The sequence below is a fragment of the Hyla sarda genome, chromosome 2 (genome assembly GCF_029499605.1).
Source record: "Hyla sarda isolate aHylSar1 chromosome 2, aHylSar1.hap1, whole genome shotgun sequence".
Taxonomy (NCBI): Eukaryota; Metazoa; Chordata; class Amphibia; order Anura; family Hylidae; genus Hyla; species Hyla sarda.
Genome location: NC_079190.1, coordinates 467,146,155 through 467,160,760, shown reverse-complemented (window position 1 = coordinate 467,160,760; position 14,606 = coordinate 467,146,155). Strand labels below are relative to the sequence as shown.

Genomic DNA, 14,606 nt, shown 5'->3' with positions numbered 1-14,606 from the left:
TTTGCAACAACTGAAGGCACACTGGTAGGGAAATAATGCTGCAAGTAATCATACAGAATGTACCACCATGACTCATGGAGAATCAAATCTTGGATCAGAATTTTAACCCCTCAATGACAAAGCCTGCTTTGACGTTTAGGGCCCATTGACACGGCAGAAAAAATTCCGCTAGGAAATTCAGTTGCAGCAGCCTCTCATTGTTTTTAATAGGATTCCACAACACCTTGCACAGGGCAGAATTTCCTTGGCGACTTAAGCAAATGGTGGAGGCCCTTCAATTACAGCACAGGGACTCTATTGGTACCAAACGACCACAGTCCAAGGTTATTTTAACCCTAGCTTTTAGTGCAGTGTTTCCTAACCAGGGTACCTCCAGCTGTTGCACAAATACAACTCCCAGCATGCCAAAGGCTGTCTGGGCATGCAGGGGTAGTTTTGCAACAGCTGGGGGCACACTGGTTGAGAAACACTTCATGAGTAGTAGCTGAGCTGCCAAATGCATACCCCAGAGTGGGATAGGACACCCTACAGCAGGGAGTCTCAAACTGGTGGCCCTCCAGATGTTGCAAAACTTCAATTCCCAGCATGCCTGGATATGCCAGGATAGCCGTTGGCTGCAGCCAACAGCTGTCTGAGCATGCTGGAAGTATCTGGAGGGCCACCAGTTTGAGACCCCCTGCTGTAGGGTGTCCTATCCCACTCTGGGGTATGTATTTGGCAGCTCAGCTACTACTCACTAAGGGTTTGGGCCACTATCTGCAGCTCAAGTAAAAGCATTGTCACCGGCTGCAAAAAGAGTGCCCTGATACCGAAGGCTACAAAGGAGCGGAGGAAGGAGAGAGTTAAAAAGGTTTTTAGGCAGGCTGGGCATATTATGGAAAGAATAAATAAAAGTGGCCATTTAGCGGTTACAGGGGTACTCTGCAGGGGGAAATAGTTTTTCTTCAAGCCAACTGGTGCCAGGAAGTTGTTTGATTTGTAAATAAAATCCTTCCAGTTCTTAGCTGCTGTAAGCTCCAGAGGAAGTTGTGTAGTTCTTTACAGTCTGACCACAGTGCTCTCTGATGACACCTTTGTCCGTGTCAAACTGTCCAGAGCACGAGAAAAACCCCATAGCAAACCTCTCCTGTCCAGGCATGCTGGGAGTTGTAGTTTTGCAAAATCTGGAGGCCCCCTCCTTGGGACACACTGGGATAGGCCTTCATCATCAGATTGTTGAAAATCCATCCGTAGCAACTGTACCTGCTATTGTATGAGAGGGAATAGGATGAGCTGCAATACCAAACGCAAGTACTAATAGAAAGTGAAGAGGCTGCCGTAATCGCATGAGCCCCATGGCCAATTAAATCAGCAGGAGCGCCGACAGAATCCCCCTCCCTCATTTAATATTCATGGTCTATCCTAAAGAAAGGCCATTAATACAAAGATTCCAGAAAACCTTTTTAATATTATTTCACCACAACAGCTACCTAAATAAAATAAAAAAAGTGCAAAACACACAAAATCACCAAGAAATGTTCTCTAAAGATGTAACTAAGGCTGGGTTAACACCTCTTTTTTTTGGCTCATTGTTTTTGGCTACATTGGAGGTATTTTTTTTTTTTCAGCATAAACTATCAGAATATAACGTAGACTGTTTTATGTATGCCTTGTGCTTATACAGCAGGCATGGAATATGCCCCATATTGGAGGTAAATTCTTCACCAATATGGATTTCTGATGCTGCCTACATTTCCCCATGAATCCATGAATGCTTTTCCCTATTCAAAAGTACATTTTTAAGAGAACTACTTCCTTGAGACAAAAAACAAAAACACAGCAAGAAATAAAATGTGTGAAATCAGCAATTCCGGATTTATTTTAAGTTATACTTACACCATGGACTGTGCAGTTTCATTAAAATTAGATTTTATAAGGAGTAGTCTAGTCCTAAAAAAAAAGTATCCCCTATCCTAAAGGATAGGGGGTAAGTTTCAGATCGCGGGGGGTCCGACCGCTGGGGCCCTCCACAATCTCCCTACGGGGCCCCGGCTCGCTGGCCAGAGAGTGCGCGTTGACCAGCATACGAAGCAGCGGCAGACACGCCCCCTCAATACAGCGCAATGGCAGAAGCAGAGATTGCCAAAGGCAGCACTCCGGCTCTGCCATAGAGTTGCATTGGGGGAGTGTCAGCCGCCGCTTCGTCCAGTGGCTTCCCCGCCCCCTTCCCGCGGGCTACTGGGGCCACGTACGAGAGATCGCGGGGGGGTTCCCGCGGTCAGACCCCCCCCAGCGATCCTAAACTTATCCCTTATCCTTAGGATAGGAGATACGTTTTTCCTAGACTGAAAATCTCCATTAAATAGTTTGGACATTTACTCACGTGGTGATACTGCATGTTTGTTTATATGTTTAATTTGAAAAATGGGAAAAGGGGGGGAAACTCAATTTTAAGGAAGGGGCTTATTTATATTAAGTAACCTTTTTTTATCCCCACAGGGGACCATTGCGTGCAATCTTTCAATTGCAAACACTGAACAATGTTTTGCCATATCACAGAATTGATCAGTGTCATCGGCGCTCCATTACTACTGGCTGCTAAGGCTGCCTGCAGTACAGGAGCACTGATTAGATGTAGACAAGTAGGGGTCCTCCATCCACTCAGCTGTTTAGGACTTGGTGGTCCTGATCAGCTCCCTGAGCTAACTGGGAATGCTTTATACCTGTCTTAGATGCCACAATTAAGTTTAAAGTAGTACTCCACCCTCTAGACATCTTATCCCCTCTCTAAAAGTATAGGGGATAAGATGTCTGATCACAGGGTCCTGCAGCTGGGACCCCCCGCGATCTCTATGCAGCACCCAGCATTTGTTTAGAATGCTGGGTGAGGGCGGCTGGGGTCGTCATTTCACTGCCACGTGCCCTCGTGATGTCACACCACACCCCCTCAATGCAAGTCTATGGGAGGGGGCGTGGCAGCTGCATTGAGGGGGTGTGGTGTGACATCACGAGGGCACGTGGCCGTAACATCACGACCCCCCGCCACCTGCTCCAAGCATTCAAAACAAAATGTTCAGACCGCTGGGGCAGCAGAGTACCCCTTTAACTGTGGTGTCTAAAGGGTTCATGCCAGACATCAGCCTTTTTGAGGATGTCCGGCATTAGCAGTGGGTCCTGGCTAGTGATAGCAACAGATACCCACTGGGTATGAATCACGCTTAGCTATTGAGCAGGCTTCATACAACGGGAGCGGCACAAGAGTGTACATTTATGCCTGATGTCCTAAATGGGTTAAAACCAAAGCTATAACCAGAATTGTTTACAACCTGACAGCACAGGATGACACAAGGACTTTTACAAGTGATTTTGGAGGCAACAACCTATCGGTATTTCCATCTATTTCTCTCCTAACATTGAATTAGTTCATATTTTTATCTTATAAGTCCGACCATAACTTCACTTATGTCCCACAGTTTCCTGGCCACCAAATCATCCATAGCTTTTGGTAAAAGATCTTCCTCTTTACAGTCCCCAAAATACTTTCCAGATACCCCTTCTACTTCTGGAGAGGAGGCCAAGAAGACCGATGTCTGGGCTCCTTCGGCGGGAGACTTGAAGAAAGCCCAGGACACCACATTGAATAGAGGTTTTACCAAGACGGGAATATTAATATGCCTCCCTAAATTGGTTCGGACTATTCCGGGGTGAAGGACGTTGATGGTGACCCCGGTACCTTCCAAGCGCCGGGCCAGTTCTCTGGTGAACAAGATGTTGGCCAGCTTGCTGCGGCTATAGGCAGCGCTTCGGCCATAACTCTTCTCACTGTTTAAGTCGTCAAAATTAATCTCTCCGTATTTGTAAAGTTTAGAGGAGACGACCACGATGCGGCTGGGGGCGGAGCTCTTCAGGAGGCCGAGCAGCAGGTGAGTGAGCAGGAAGTGGCCCAGATGGTTCACCCCAAACTGCATCTCAAAGCCATCTTCAGTCTTCATATAGGGGCACTGGAAGACCCCTGCATTATTGATGAGTACGTCAACTTTAGGTTCTTCCTAGAAAGAAAATTGTAAAGTGAAAAATTAACCCTATTTAAATAAAAACTTCACAAAGTAGACGTTCCTCACGATCAGGCATTTAAAAAGTACCTGTCATCAAACCATATTTTCTATACTAACTCATATTATATTCCCTAACTCCTCCTAAGACCCCTCCTACCCTTAACCCCTTAAGGACCGGGGGTTTTTCCGTTTCTGCATTTTCATTTTTTGCTCCTTGTCTTTAAAAAATCATAACTCTTTCAATTTTGCACCTAAAAATCCATATGATGGCTTATTTTTTGCGCCACCAATTCTACTTTGTAATGACGTCAGTCATTTTGCCCAAAAATCTACGGTGAAATGAAAAAAAAATCATTGTGCGACAAAATTGAAAAAAAAAAAAAGCGCCGTTTTGTAAATTTTGGGGGCTTCCGTTTCTACGCAGTGCATATTCCGGTAAAAATGACACCTTATCTTTATTCTGTAGGTCCATACAATTAAAATGATACCCTACTTATATAGGTTTGATTTTGTCGGACTTCTGGAAAAAAAATCATAACTACATGCAGAAAAATTTATACGTTTAAAATTGTCATCTTCTGACCCCTATAACTTTTTTATTTTTCAGTGTATGGGGCGGTATGAGGGCTCATTTTTTGCGCCGTGATCTGTTTTTAACGGTACAATTTTTTGCATTGATCGGACTTATTGATCGCTTTTTATTCATTTTTAAATGATATAAAAAGTGACCAAAAATGCACTATTTTGGACTTTGGAATTTTTTTGCGCGTACGCCATTGACCGAGCGGTTTAATTAATGATATATTTTTATAATTTCTGCACGCGGTGATACCATATATGTTTATTTTTATTTACACAGTTTTTTTTTATTGGAAAAGGGGGGTGATTCAAACTTTTAATAGGGGAGGAGTTAAATGATCTTTATTCACTTTTTTTTCCCCACTTTTTTTGCAGTGTAAGGGTGCGTTCCCACAGGGCGTATACGCAGCGTATTTGACGCTGCGCAAAATTTATGGCAGCAGCGGGAAATACTCTGCGTATTCCTTGCTCTCTATACACACAGGGCTTTCCGGCAGCAGCCCTATGTGTGTAGTGAGTTTTGGAGGCGGAGCCGCGCGTCACAGACACACTTGCACACGGCTCCGCCTCCAAAACTCACTACACGCATAGGGCTGCTGCCGGAAAGCCCTGTGTGTATAGAGAGCGAGGAATACGCAGCGTATTTCCCGCTGCTGCTGTAAATTTTGCGCAGCGTCAAATACGCTGCGTATACGCCCTGTGGGAATGCACCCTTATAGCTCCCATAGGGACCTATAACACTGCACACACTGATCATCATTGATCACTGGTTTCTCATAGGAAACCAGTGATCGATGATTCTGCCGCTTTACTGCTCATGCATGGATCTCAGGCACTGAGCAGTCATTCGGCGATTGGACAGCGAGGAGGCAGGTAGGGGCTGTCCTGTATGCTGTTCGGGATGCCGCGATTTCGCCGCGGCTATCCCGAACAGCCCACTGAGCTAGCCGGCAACTTTCGGTTTCGCTTTTAGCCGCTCTGAGCGCGCGGCTAAAGGGTTAATAGCGCGCGGCACCGTGATCGGCGCTGCACGCTATTAGAGGCGGGTCCCGGCTTCACTATGACGCCGGGCCCGCCGTGATATGACGCGGGGTTACTGTGTAATCCCGCGTTATATCAGGAGAGGAGGACCAAGGACGTACCGGTACGTCCTTGGTCCTTAACCCCTTAAGGACTCAGCCCATTTTGGCCTTAAGGACTCAGACAATTTGATTTAAGTTTTCATTTTTTCCTCCTCACCTTCTAAAAATCATAAGTTTTATATTTTCATCCACAAACTAGTATGAGGACTTGTTTTTTGCGCGACCAGTTGTCCTTTGTAATGACATAACTCATTATATCATAAAATGTATGGCGCAACCAAAAAACACTATTTTTGTGGGGAAATTAAAACGAAAAACGCAATTTTGCTAATTTTGGAAGGTTTCCTTTTCACGCCGTACAATTTATGGTAAAAATGACGTGTGTTCTTTATTCTGAGGGTCAATATGATTAAAATGATACCCATTATTATATACTTTTATATTATTGTTGCGCTTAAAAAAAAAAATCACAAACGTTTTAACCAAATTAGTACGTTTATAATCCCTTTATTTTGATGACCTCTAACTTTTTTATTTTTCCGTATAAGCGGCGGTATGGGGGCTCATTTTTTGCGCCATGATCTGTACATTTTTTTGATACCACATTTGCATATAAAAAACTTTTAATACATTTTTTATAATTTTTTTAAATAAAATGTATTAAAAAAGGAATTTTTGACTTTTTTATTTTCCGTTCACGCCGTTCACCGTACGGGATCATTAACATTTTATTTTAATAGTTCGGACATTTACGCACGCGGCGATACCAAATATGTCTATAAAAAATGTTTTTTACGCTTTTTGGGGGTATAATAGGAAAAAACAGACGTTTTACTTTTTTATTGGGGGAGGGGATTTTTCACTTTTTTTAACTTTTACTTTTACATTTTTTTACATTTTTTTTTACACTTGAATAGTCCCCATAGGGGACTATTCATAGCAATGCCATGATTGCTAATACTGATCTGTTCTATGTATAGGACATAGAACAGATCAGTGTTATCGGTCATCTCCTGCTCTGGTCTGCTCGATCACAGACCAGAGCAGGAGACGCCGGGAGCCGCACGGAGGTCCCCTCTCCTTCCTCCGTGCGGCTCCCGGCGTCTCCTGCTCTGGTCTGTGATCGAGCAGACCAGAGCAGGAGATGACCGATAACACTGATCTGTTCTATATCCTATAGCAGCGCTGCGGGCGATCCGATCATTCATTCAAATCGTGCACTGCCGCAGATGCCGGGATCTGTATTGATTCCGGCACCTGAGGGGTTAATGGCGGACGCCCGCGAGATCGCGGGCGTCGGCCATTGCCGGCGGGTCCCTGGCTGCGATCAGCAGCCGGGATCAGCCGCGCATGACACGGGCATCGCTCCGATGCCCGCGGTTATGCACAGGACGTAAATGTACGTCCTGGTGCGTTAAGTACCACCTCACCAGGACGTACATTTACGTCCTGCGTCCTTAAGGGGTTAAAAGGGGTTATCCAGGAAAAAAACAAAACTTTTCTTCTTTATATAGCAACTGGCTCCAGAAAGTTAAACAGATATGTAAATTACTTCTATTAAAAAAAAATCTTAATCCTTTCAGTACTTATGAGCTTCTGAAGTCGAGTTGTTCTTTTCTGTCTAAGTGCTCTCTGATGACACGTGTCCCTGGAACCACCCAGTTTAGAAGCAAATCCCCATAGCAAACCTCTTCTAAACTGGGCGGTTCCCGAGACACGTGTCAGAGAGCACTTAGAAAAGAACAACTCAACTTCAGCAGCTCATAAGTACTGAAAGGATTACGTTTTTTAATAGAAGTAATTTACAAATCTGTTTAACTTTCTGGAGCCAGTTGAGGTATTAAAAAATAATAATAATAATAATAATAATTTAAAAAAGGGTTTTCCTGGATAACCTCCTTTCAAAAAAAAATAAATAAATAAATAAAGTTTTCCAAACTTCAAAAAGCTGTGTATCATACCTTTACCTTAACTCACATTATGTAAGCTCCTGGCAGGAGAAATGACATCACATGGGGGCGGAGCTGTGACATCACGATACTTCGGCCCCGTGATCGGCAGTCATAAGACCCAGAGCGATGTTCGCTCTGGGGCCTGATGAGAGCGGGGTGCTGCGTGCGAGATCACGGGGGTCCCCAGCGGCAGGACACTGCGCGATCAGGCAACTTATCCCTTATCCTTTAGATAGGGGATAAGTTGTCAGCACGGTAGTACTCCTTTAACAGCACGTAAATAGCAAAGTGTCTTCTAATTAAATAAGGAACAATATATTAAAAGCTTAGTTTGGCGACAGGTACTCTTTAAAGGGAATCAATCATCAGATTTTACGCTATACTGTATAATGCTTGGCAAAGCGTTATATAGGGTAAAATCTTTATCCTCACCCTCCCCAGGGGACGCTCCTGCCCCAAGGGATGGTGAAGATATGAATTTATAAACTAGTCACCGCTGCGGCCCTAAGTAGTCCCCTGGGCGAAGAGCTCCTCTTACCTTGTCCCGTTACTACAGCCGGCAGAGACGCCCCCTCGGCTTGATTGTCGGGCCGCGTCATCGCTCTGCTTACTGAACAGACGGAGCAAAACGATGATGCGACCCGTCAATCAAGCGGAGGGGGCGTCACTGCCGGCCAAAGTAACGCGACTAGGTGAGTGGAGCTCCCCGCCCAGGGGACTAGTTAGGGCTGCGGTGGTGACTAGTTTATAAGTTCATATCTTCACCATCCCTGGGGGCAGGAGCGTCCACTGGGGACGGTGAGGATACAGATTTTACCCTATATAACGCTTTGCCAAGCGTCCTATAGGGTAAAATGTGATGATTGATTCCCTTTAAAGGAGTAGTCCAGTGGTGACCCAGTGGTGAACAACTTATCCTAAGGATAGGGGATAAGTTGCAGATCGCGGGGGTCCGACCGCTGGGGCCCCCTGCGATCTCCTGTACGGAGCCCCGACAGCCCGCGGGAAGGGGGTGTGTCGACCTCCGTACGAAGCGGCGGCCGACACGCCCCCTCAATACAACTGTATGGCAGAGCCGAAGCGCTGCCTTCGGCAATCTCCGGCTCTGCCATAGAGATGTATTGAGGGGGCGTGTCGGCCGCTGCCTCGTGCGGGGGTCGACACCCGCTATCTGGCCGGAGAGCCGGGGCCCCGTACAGAGAGATCGCAGGGGGGCCCCAGCGGCCGGACCCCCCGCGATCTCAAACTTATCCCCTATCCTTAGGATAGGGGATAAGTTTTTCACCACTGGACTACCCCTTTAAGCAATATACACAGTGTGTGTCTGTCAGTGTTGTATTGGGCCCTTATCTTCCTGGTGCCCAGGCCCAAAATGCCACGCTGCCGCTCAGTGTGAATCTTAATTTCATGCGCCTGTTAATGCAAAAATGACCCCTAGTTGTCCTTTATTCCCACAGATCGGCTTGTTATTCGGGGGGGGGGGTGGGGGGGTCAGATGGACAGTCTGACATAGGAGAAACTCTGTAGTCAGCTCCACATCAGACAATACAGGGAAAGTGCTCCACCAGCAGATGCCCATGTCACCCTACTACTGTTTACAACAGTGTTTCCCAACCAGGGTGCCCCCAGCTGTTGCAAAACAACAATTCCCAGCATGCCCAGACAGCCGAAGGCTGTCTGGGCATGCTGGGAGTTGTAGTTTTGCAACAGCTGGAGGCACCCTGGTTGGGAAATACTGGTCACACACAGGTCTATACCATATACAACATGACGCACATACACAGTAAACATAATGGGGGGAGATTTATCAGTCTGTGTAGAGGAAAAGCTGCTGAGTTGCCCATAGCAACCAGATGACTCATTTTACAGAGGCCTTTGCAAAAGTGAAAGCAGCAATCTGATTGGTTGCTATGGGCAACTGAGCAATTTATACACACACGGCCCTGTGCACACTGTGCGGTAACGCACCCTCACCACCTCCTGGCAAAACCGCCGCACAGACTTCAGGGAGCTCAGGTCCAGCTGCTTCACCACCACCTCCCCGCTGTCCCCGGTCTCCTCCCGCAGTTCTCTCGCCGCCTCCTCCGCCCGCTCCAGGTCCCGGCACGCCAGGATGACCCGGGCCTCCAGCCTGAGCAGCTCCGCCGCGGTGGCCCGGCCTATGCCGCAGTTGGCCCCGGTGATAATCACCGTCTTTCCCCTCATGAGGGCGGAGGCCGTAGCCCGGGCGCCGCTGCTGCTCATAATCCGGCGAGCAACGAAGAGGAGTCCGCCACCCAGCGCTACGGCCGCCGCCACCATCAGGGCCGAGGAGCTGCCCGCCATATTGGATGTGGGCAAGTCCCTGCTAGGAATATATAGAGATAAATGTCACCTGTCTAGAGGGGAGGGGCGCTGTCACCCAGAGCAACCAATCAATGCGCGCGTAGTGCGGACTACAGAAGGAGAGAACGCTTCTGATTGGTTGTTATAGGCAACTGCTGCAATTTACAAAGTAAAAGGGCATCTGATAGTTGCTATGGGCGACTGCTGCCTTATACCGAGCAAAAAATGCATCTAATTGGTTGCTATAGGCAACTGTTATACATAGCAAAAGTGCAACTGATTCCTTCCTATAGGCATTTGCTCTTATATACATAGCACAAATGCCTCTGGCTGGTTGCTATGGGCGATTGCTGCAGAGTACAAAGCAAAAATGCCTTTGATTGGTTGCTACAGGCAACTACTGTAGTTTACATAGCAAAAATGCATATGATTGGTTGCTATGGGCAACTGCTACAGTATAGATAGCAAATTGGTACCAAATGTATTACATTGGCACACATGGGCGCAGATGTATCAGTAAATGCCCAACAACAAACCCCTCCAAGGGTGCATTCACACCACATTTAGCTAATATGGTCATCGGATCCAGGGAGGAAATGTCAAAACCGCCCGCTAACGTATCCCCGCTGGACCCGGACGCATCTTATTTATTGGAATGAGCCGACCAGAGATGGTGACTCCAGTCGGCTTATTTTTGTACCGTATCCGGTTTTGTAGCCAGACTGTAAACCGTGGTAATTCCCAGTTTTGTGTCGGGCAACAAACCAGGATACGGTGCAAAAATGAACTGACTGGAGTCACCATCTGACGGGTCCGGCGGGGATATGGTAGCGGACGGTTTTGACATTTCCCCACCGGATCCGGTGACCGTATTAGCTAAATGTGGTGTGAATTCACCCTAAGTAATAATGCCCACAAAACCTTCTTCAAAGGACAGATACTTGTAGATCAGTGTTTCCCAACCAGGGTGCCTCCAAAACTATAACTCTTGTATTGTTCCAGGAGGAATACCAGAGGAACAGCATAAGGCTGGGTCCACACTACGTTTTGTCCCATACGGGAGCGCATACGGCAGGAGGGAGCTAAAACCTCGCGCTCCCGTATGTGACCGTATGCGCTCCCGTATGTCATTCACTTCAATGAGCCGACCGGAGTGAAACGTTCGGTCGGCTCATTTTTGCGCCGTATGCGCTTTTAAACCGGACCTAAAACTGTGGTCAACCACAAATTTGTCGCACAGAAAGTCGCAGTCTTAATATGTGTGACTTTTTCGCAACGTTTGCTTTAGAGGATTTTTAGAACATGATGCATTCTATGCGTCTATTTTAGACGGAGAAATGCATTGGTGCTGAATTTATCAATAGCGACTTTTCGGCAAGTCGCGTCGGCTGAAAGTACGCCGAAATGTCAGACCATGCTGGAGCAGGTTTAAATACAGTCTAAAGCATAGATCCTGAAGTCCATGCACAGAATTTATCAAGAGCCGTGCGACTTTTGATAAATTAGGCGCACAATAGACCGGCCTAACCCTCTGTAGTTTGGTCTATATTGATGCGGGACATAGACAACTTTGATAAATCTCCCCCCATGTTTTTAAGGCTGGAAAACCCCTTTGAAGGGGTGTTCTCATAATCAAAATTGACCCCCTACGCCATTCCCAATCCTATGGTTTTACAATTTGCTGCAACTCCCTAGGCACATCAGATATTTTTGTTTACTCACATATTTGAATAAATTTGGCACATTTTACCACTTATAACCCTTATTCTAGACTGGTGTTTTCCAACCAGGGTTCCTCCAGCTGTTGCAAACTAGTGTTGAGCGGCATAGGCCATATTCGAATTCGCGAATATTCGCGAATATATGGACGAATATTCGTCATATATTCGCGAATATTCGCATATTCGTTACATTCTCGTTTTATTTTCGCGTATGCGAATTTTCGTATATGCGAATTTTCGCACGCCAGTCTCACACAGTAGTATTACAGCCTTCTTTACACCACACAAGCTGGAAGCAGAGAGGGGTGATCACTGTGATGTGTACTGTGAAGAAAAAAAAAAAAAAAAAAAACGAATATTCGTAATTACGAATATATAGCGCTATATTCGCGAAATTCGCGAATTCGCGAATATGCGATATTCGCGAATAATATTCGAATTGCGAATATTCGCGAGCAACACTATTGCAAACTACAACTTCTAGCGCTGTACGGGCATGCTAATAGTTGTAGTTTTGCAACAGCTGGAGGTACCCTGGTTGGGAAATACTGTTGTAGGCACAGGGCAGACACACTATACTTGTAACTTATGCCCAGTATATTAAACATATAAGGAACTACACTGATTCCTATAAATGTTTTATAGGTTACTGGAAGATTTATATTTTCTGAAAAGGCATGAATTTATTCTGCACTGTCATCATAAAAGCCCAAAAGTCTTCACCATGTCATGACTGAAAAGAAAAAGGAAAAGAGGCGCGCTCCTAGTGTGATACCGTCGGTGTATAGCGGGCACGTGCGGGTTAATGCACCTTACCGTAGCAGGTTGAGCTGCGGGCACAACACCTTTGTCTGCCTTTAGAATCGCACAGAGCCGTTGATGTCCCGAGTCGGAGATCCCAGCGTTCGGCGGTGTTAGGTAGGTGGCTCCTCTGCATCCTTAACCATGACTGGCAGGTCCGGTTAGACGTATGGAGAGTGGGAGAAAAAAATAGGATGAGATACGGCGCCTCCTCCAGTGTGGTTGGTATGGTGATTAGGAAATAAAGAGTATAAAAACTGCCCCAGTTAAAAGCAGGCTGTTTTTATTTAGGGTGCAACTTAAAAGTTTCGAACCCGAACCGGGTTCTTCGTCAGGCAATAAGATCACAAACATAAATGGCGCCAATTTTAAATACAAAGAACAGCTGAGTGCTGCCGGGTCGGACTGGGGCAGTTTTTATAATCTTTATTTCCTAATCACCATACCAACCACACCGGAGGAGGTGCCTTATCTCATCCTATTTTTTTCTCCCACTCTTCACCATGTCATGGACCTTCCCATAATGGTGTTGTACGGTGTCCATTTTAGGACATCATCAGTCATCAGACGTAACTCCGTCCTCCGTCAGATGAAACGGGGTCCCGCCTCCTCCCTCAGACCAATCGCCGTCAGGCGTCAGCCGCAACTCCGTCCTCCGTCAGGCAAAACAACGTCCCGCCTCCTCCCTCGGACCAACCGCCATCAGTCGTTAGCCGCAACTCCGTCCTCCTTCAGGCAAAACAACGTCCCGCCTCCTCCCTCAGACCAACCGCCATCAGTCGTTAGCCGCAACTCCGTCCTCCTTCAGGCAAACAGCGTCCCGCCTCCTCCCCCGGACCAATCGCCTTCAGTTGTCAGCCACAACGCCATCCTCCATCAGGCAAAACATTGTCCTGCCTCCTCCCTTACACCAATTGCTGTCATCCTTCAGCCACAACTCCCTCATCCGAAAGTCCCTCATCCAAAATACCGTCATGCCTCAGACGATTCTCCCTCAGACACAACTTCCTGCCGCATAGCAGAGCCGATGCTGCACAGCATGTATAGCAGAGCCGACACTGAATAGCATGTACAGCAGAACCCGTGTAGCAGAGAGCCGACACTGACTCTGCTCCGCTACACGGCAGGAAGGTTTTTCGTCTGAGGGATGATGGAGTTTTGGATGAGAGACTTTAGGATGACAAAGGAGCAAGGAAGGAGTTGCAGCTGATGCTTGACGGAGATTGGTCCGAGGGAGGAAGCGGATCGCTGTTTTGGTACGACTGACGATGTCCTAAAATGGACACCGTACTGTTGGGTGAGCGGTGGTAACAACAAACAACTTTTCATACAATTTCCATACGACCTAATGCAGAGGTTCAAGACTATAGATATATGCTCCTGTGTGTTGATGGTTACAGGAGATTGGCGGTGCAGTGAATGGTAAAGGGGCTCTCTGTTACTTGTTCTAAAGATAATCATGTTCTAAAGGAATCATCCGCCGCTGAAATTCCGCAGTGTGAACGGGTTTCACGGAAACCCCTTCACACTGATGTTTATGTTCACAGCATGTAATTCCGATCGCGGAATTCCGCTCACGGAATTCCGCGGGAATTACGTAGTGTGAACATACCCTTGGACTCCAGAGCAATCTTGTTCTACCAAAGATGTTTGCCGTACTGTACTATCCCATTCTTGTAGGCTACTAGAGATGAGCAAACTTACAGTAAATTCGATTCGTCACGAACTTCTCGGCTCGGCAGTTGATGGCTTATCCTGCATGAATTAGTTCAGCTTTCAGGTGCTCCGGTGGGCTGGAAAAGGTGGATACAGTCCTAGGAGACTCTTTCCTAGGACTGTATCCACCTTTTCCAGCCCACGGGAGCACCTGAAGGCTGATCTAATTTACGCAGGAAAAGTCATCAACTGCCGAGCCGAGAAGTTCGTGACGAATCAAATTTACTGTAAGTTCGCTCATCTCTATAGGCTACCAACATATATATCACTAAATTTGCATGGTATTAAATTATTTGGAGTCTATAAAAGTCTAGACCAGTGGTCCCCAAACTGTGGCCCTCCAGATGTTGCAAAACTACAATTCCCAGCATGCCTGGACAACCTACGGCTGTCCAG

The 14,606-nt window shown here is 46.6% G+C and overlaps 2 protein-coding genes across 2 annotated transcripts in view; one reads left to right on the top strand and one right to left on the bottom strand.

Annotated features, from left to right (window-relative positions):
- Window positions 1-1,427: 1,427 nt before the first annotated feature.
- RDH14 (retinol dehydrogenase 14) lies at window positions 1,428-10,011 on the bottom strand. Its single transcript, XM_056559440.1, has 2 exons — window positions 9,616-10,011; window positions 1,428-4,028 (listed from the first exon to the last, which is right to left on the bottom strand). Exons 1-2 carry the CDS (start codon window positions 9,970-9,972, stop codon window positions 3,411-3,413), a joined length of 975 nt encoding a protein of 324 aa, XP_056415415.1. The 5' UTR covers window positions 9,973-10,011; the 3' UTR covers window positions 1,428-3,410.
- Window positions 9,639-14,606, top strand: part of ATP5PF (ATP synthase peripheral stalk subunit F6) — a 14,177-nt gene continuing 9,209 nt past the window's right edge. Inside the window, exon 1 of the mRNA XM_056559443.1 lies at window positions 9,639-9,663. The gene's annotated coding sequence lies outside the window, so the exon portion shown is untranslated. The remainder of the gene's footprint in view (window positions 9,664-14,606) is intronic.

Coding starts and splice junctions, on each gene's coding strand:
- RDH14 (XM_056559440.1), bottom strand. CDS start 9,972: ATGGCGGGCAGCTCCTCGGCCCTGATGGTGGCGGCGGCCGTAGCGCTG. Junction 4,029..9,615: donor TTTGCCAGGAGGTGGTGAGG/GTGCGTTACCGC, acceptor TTTTCTTTCTAG/GAAGAACCTAAAGTTGACGT.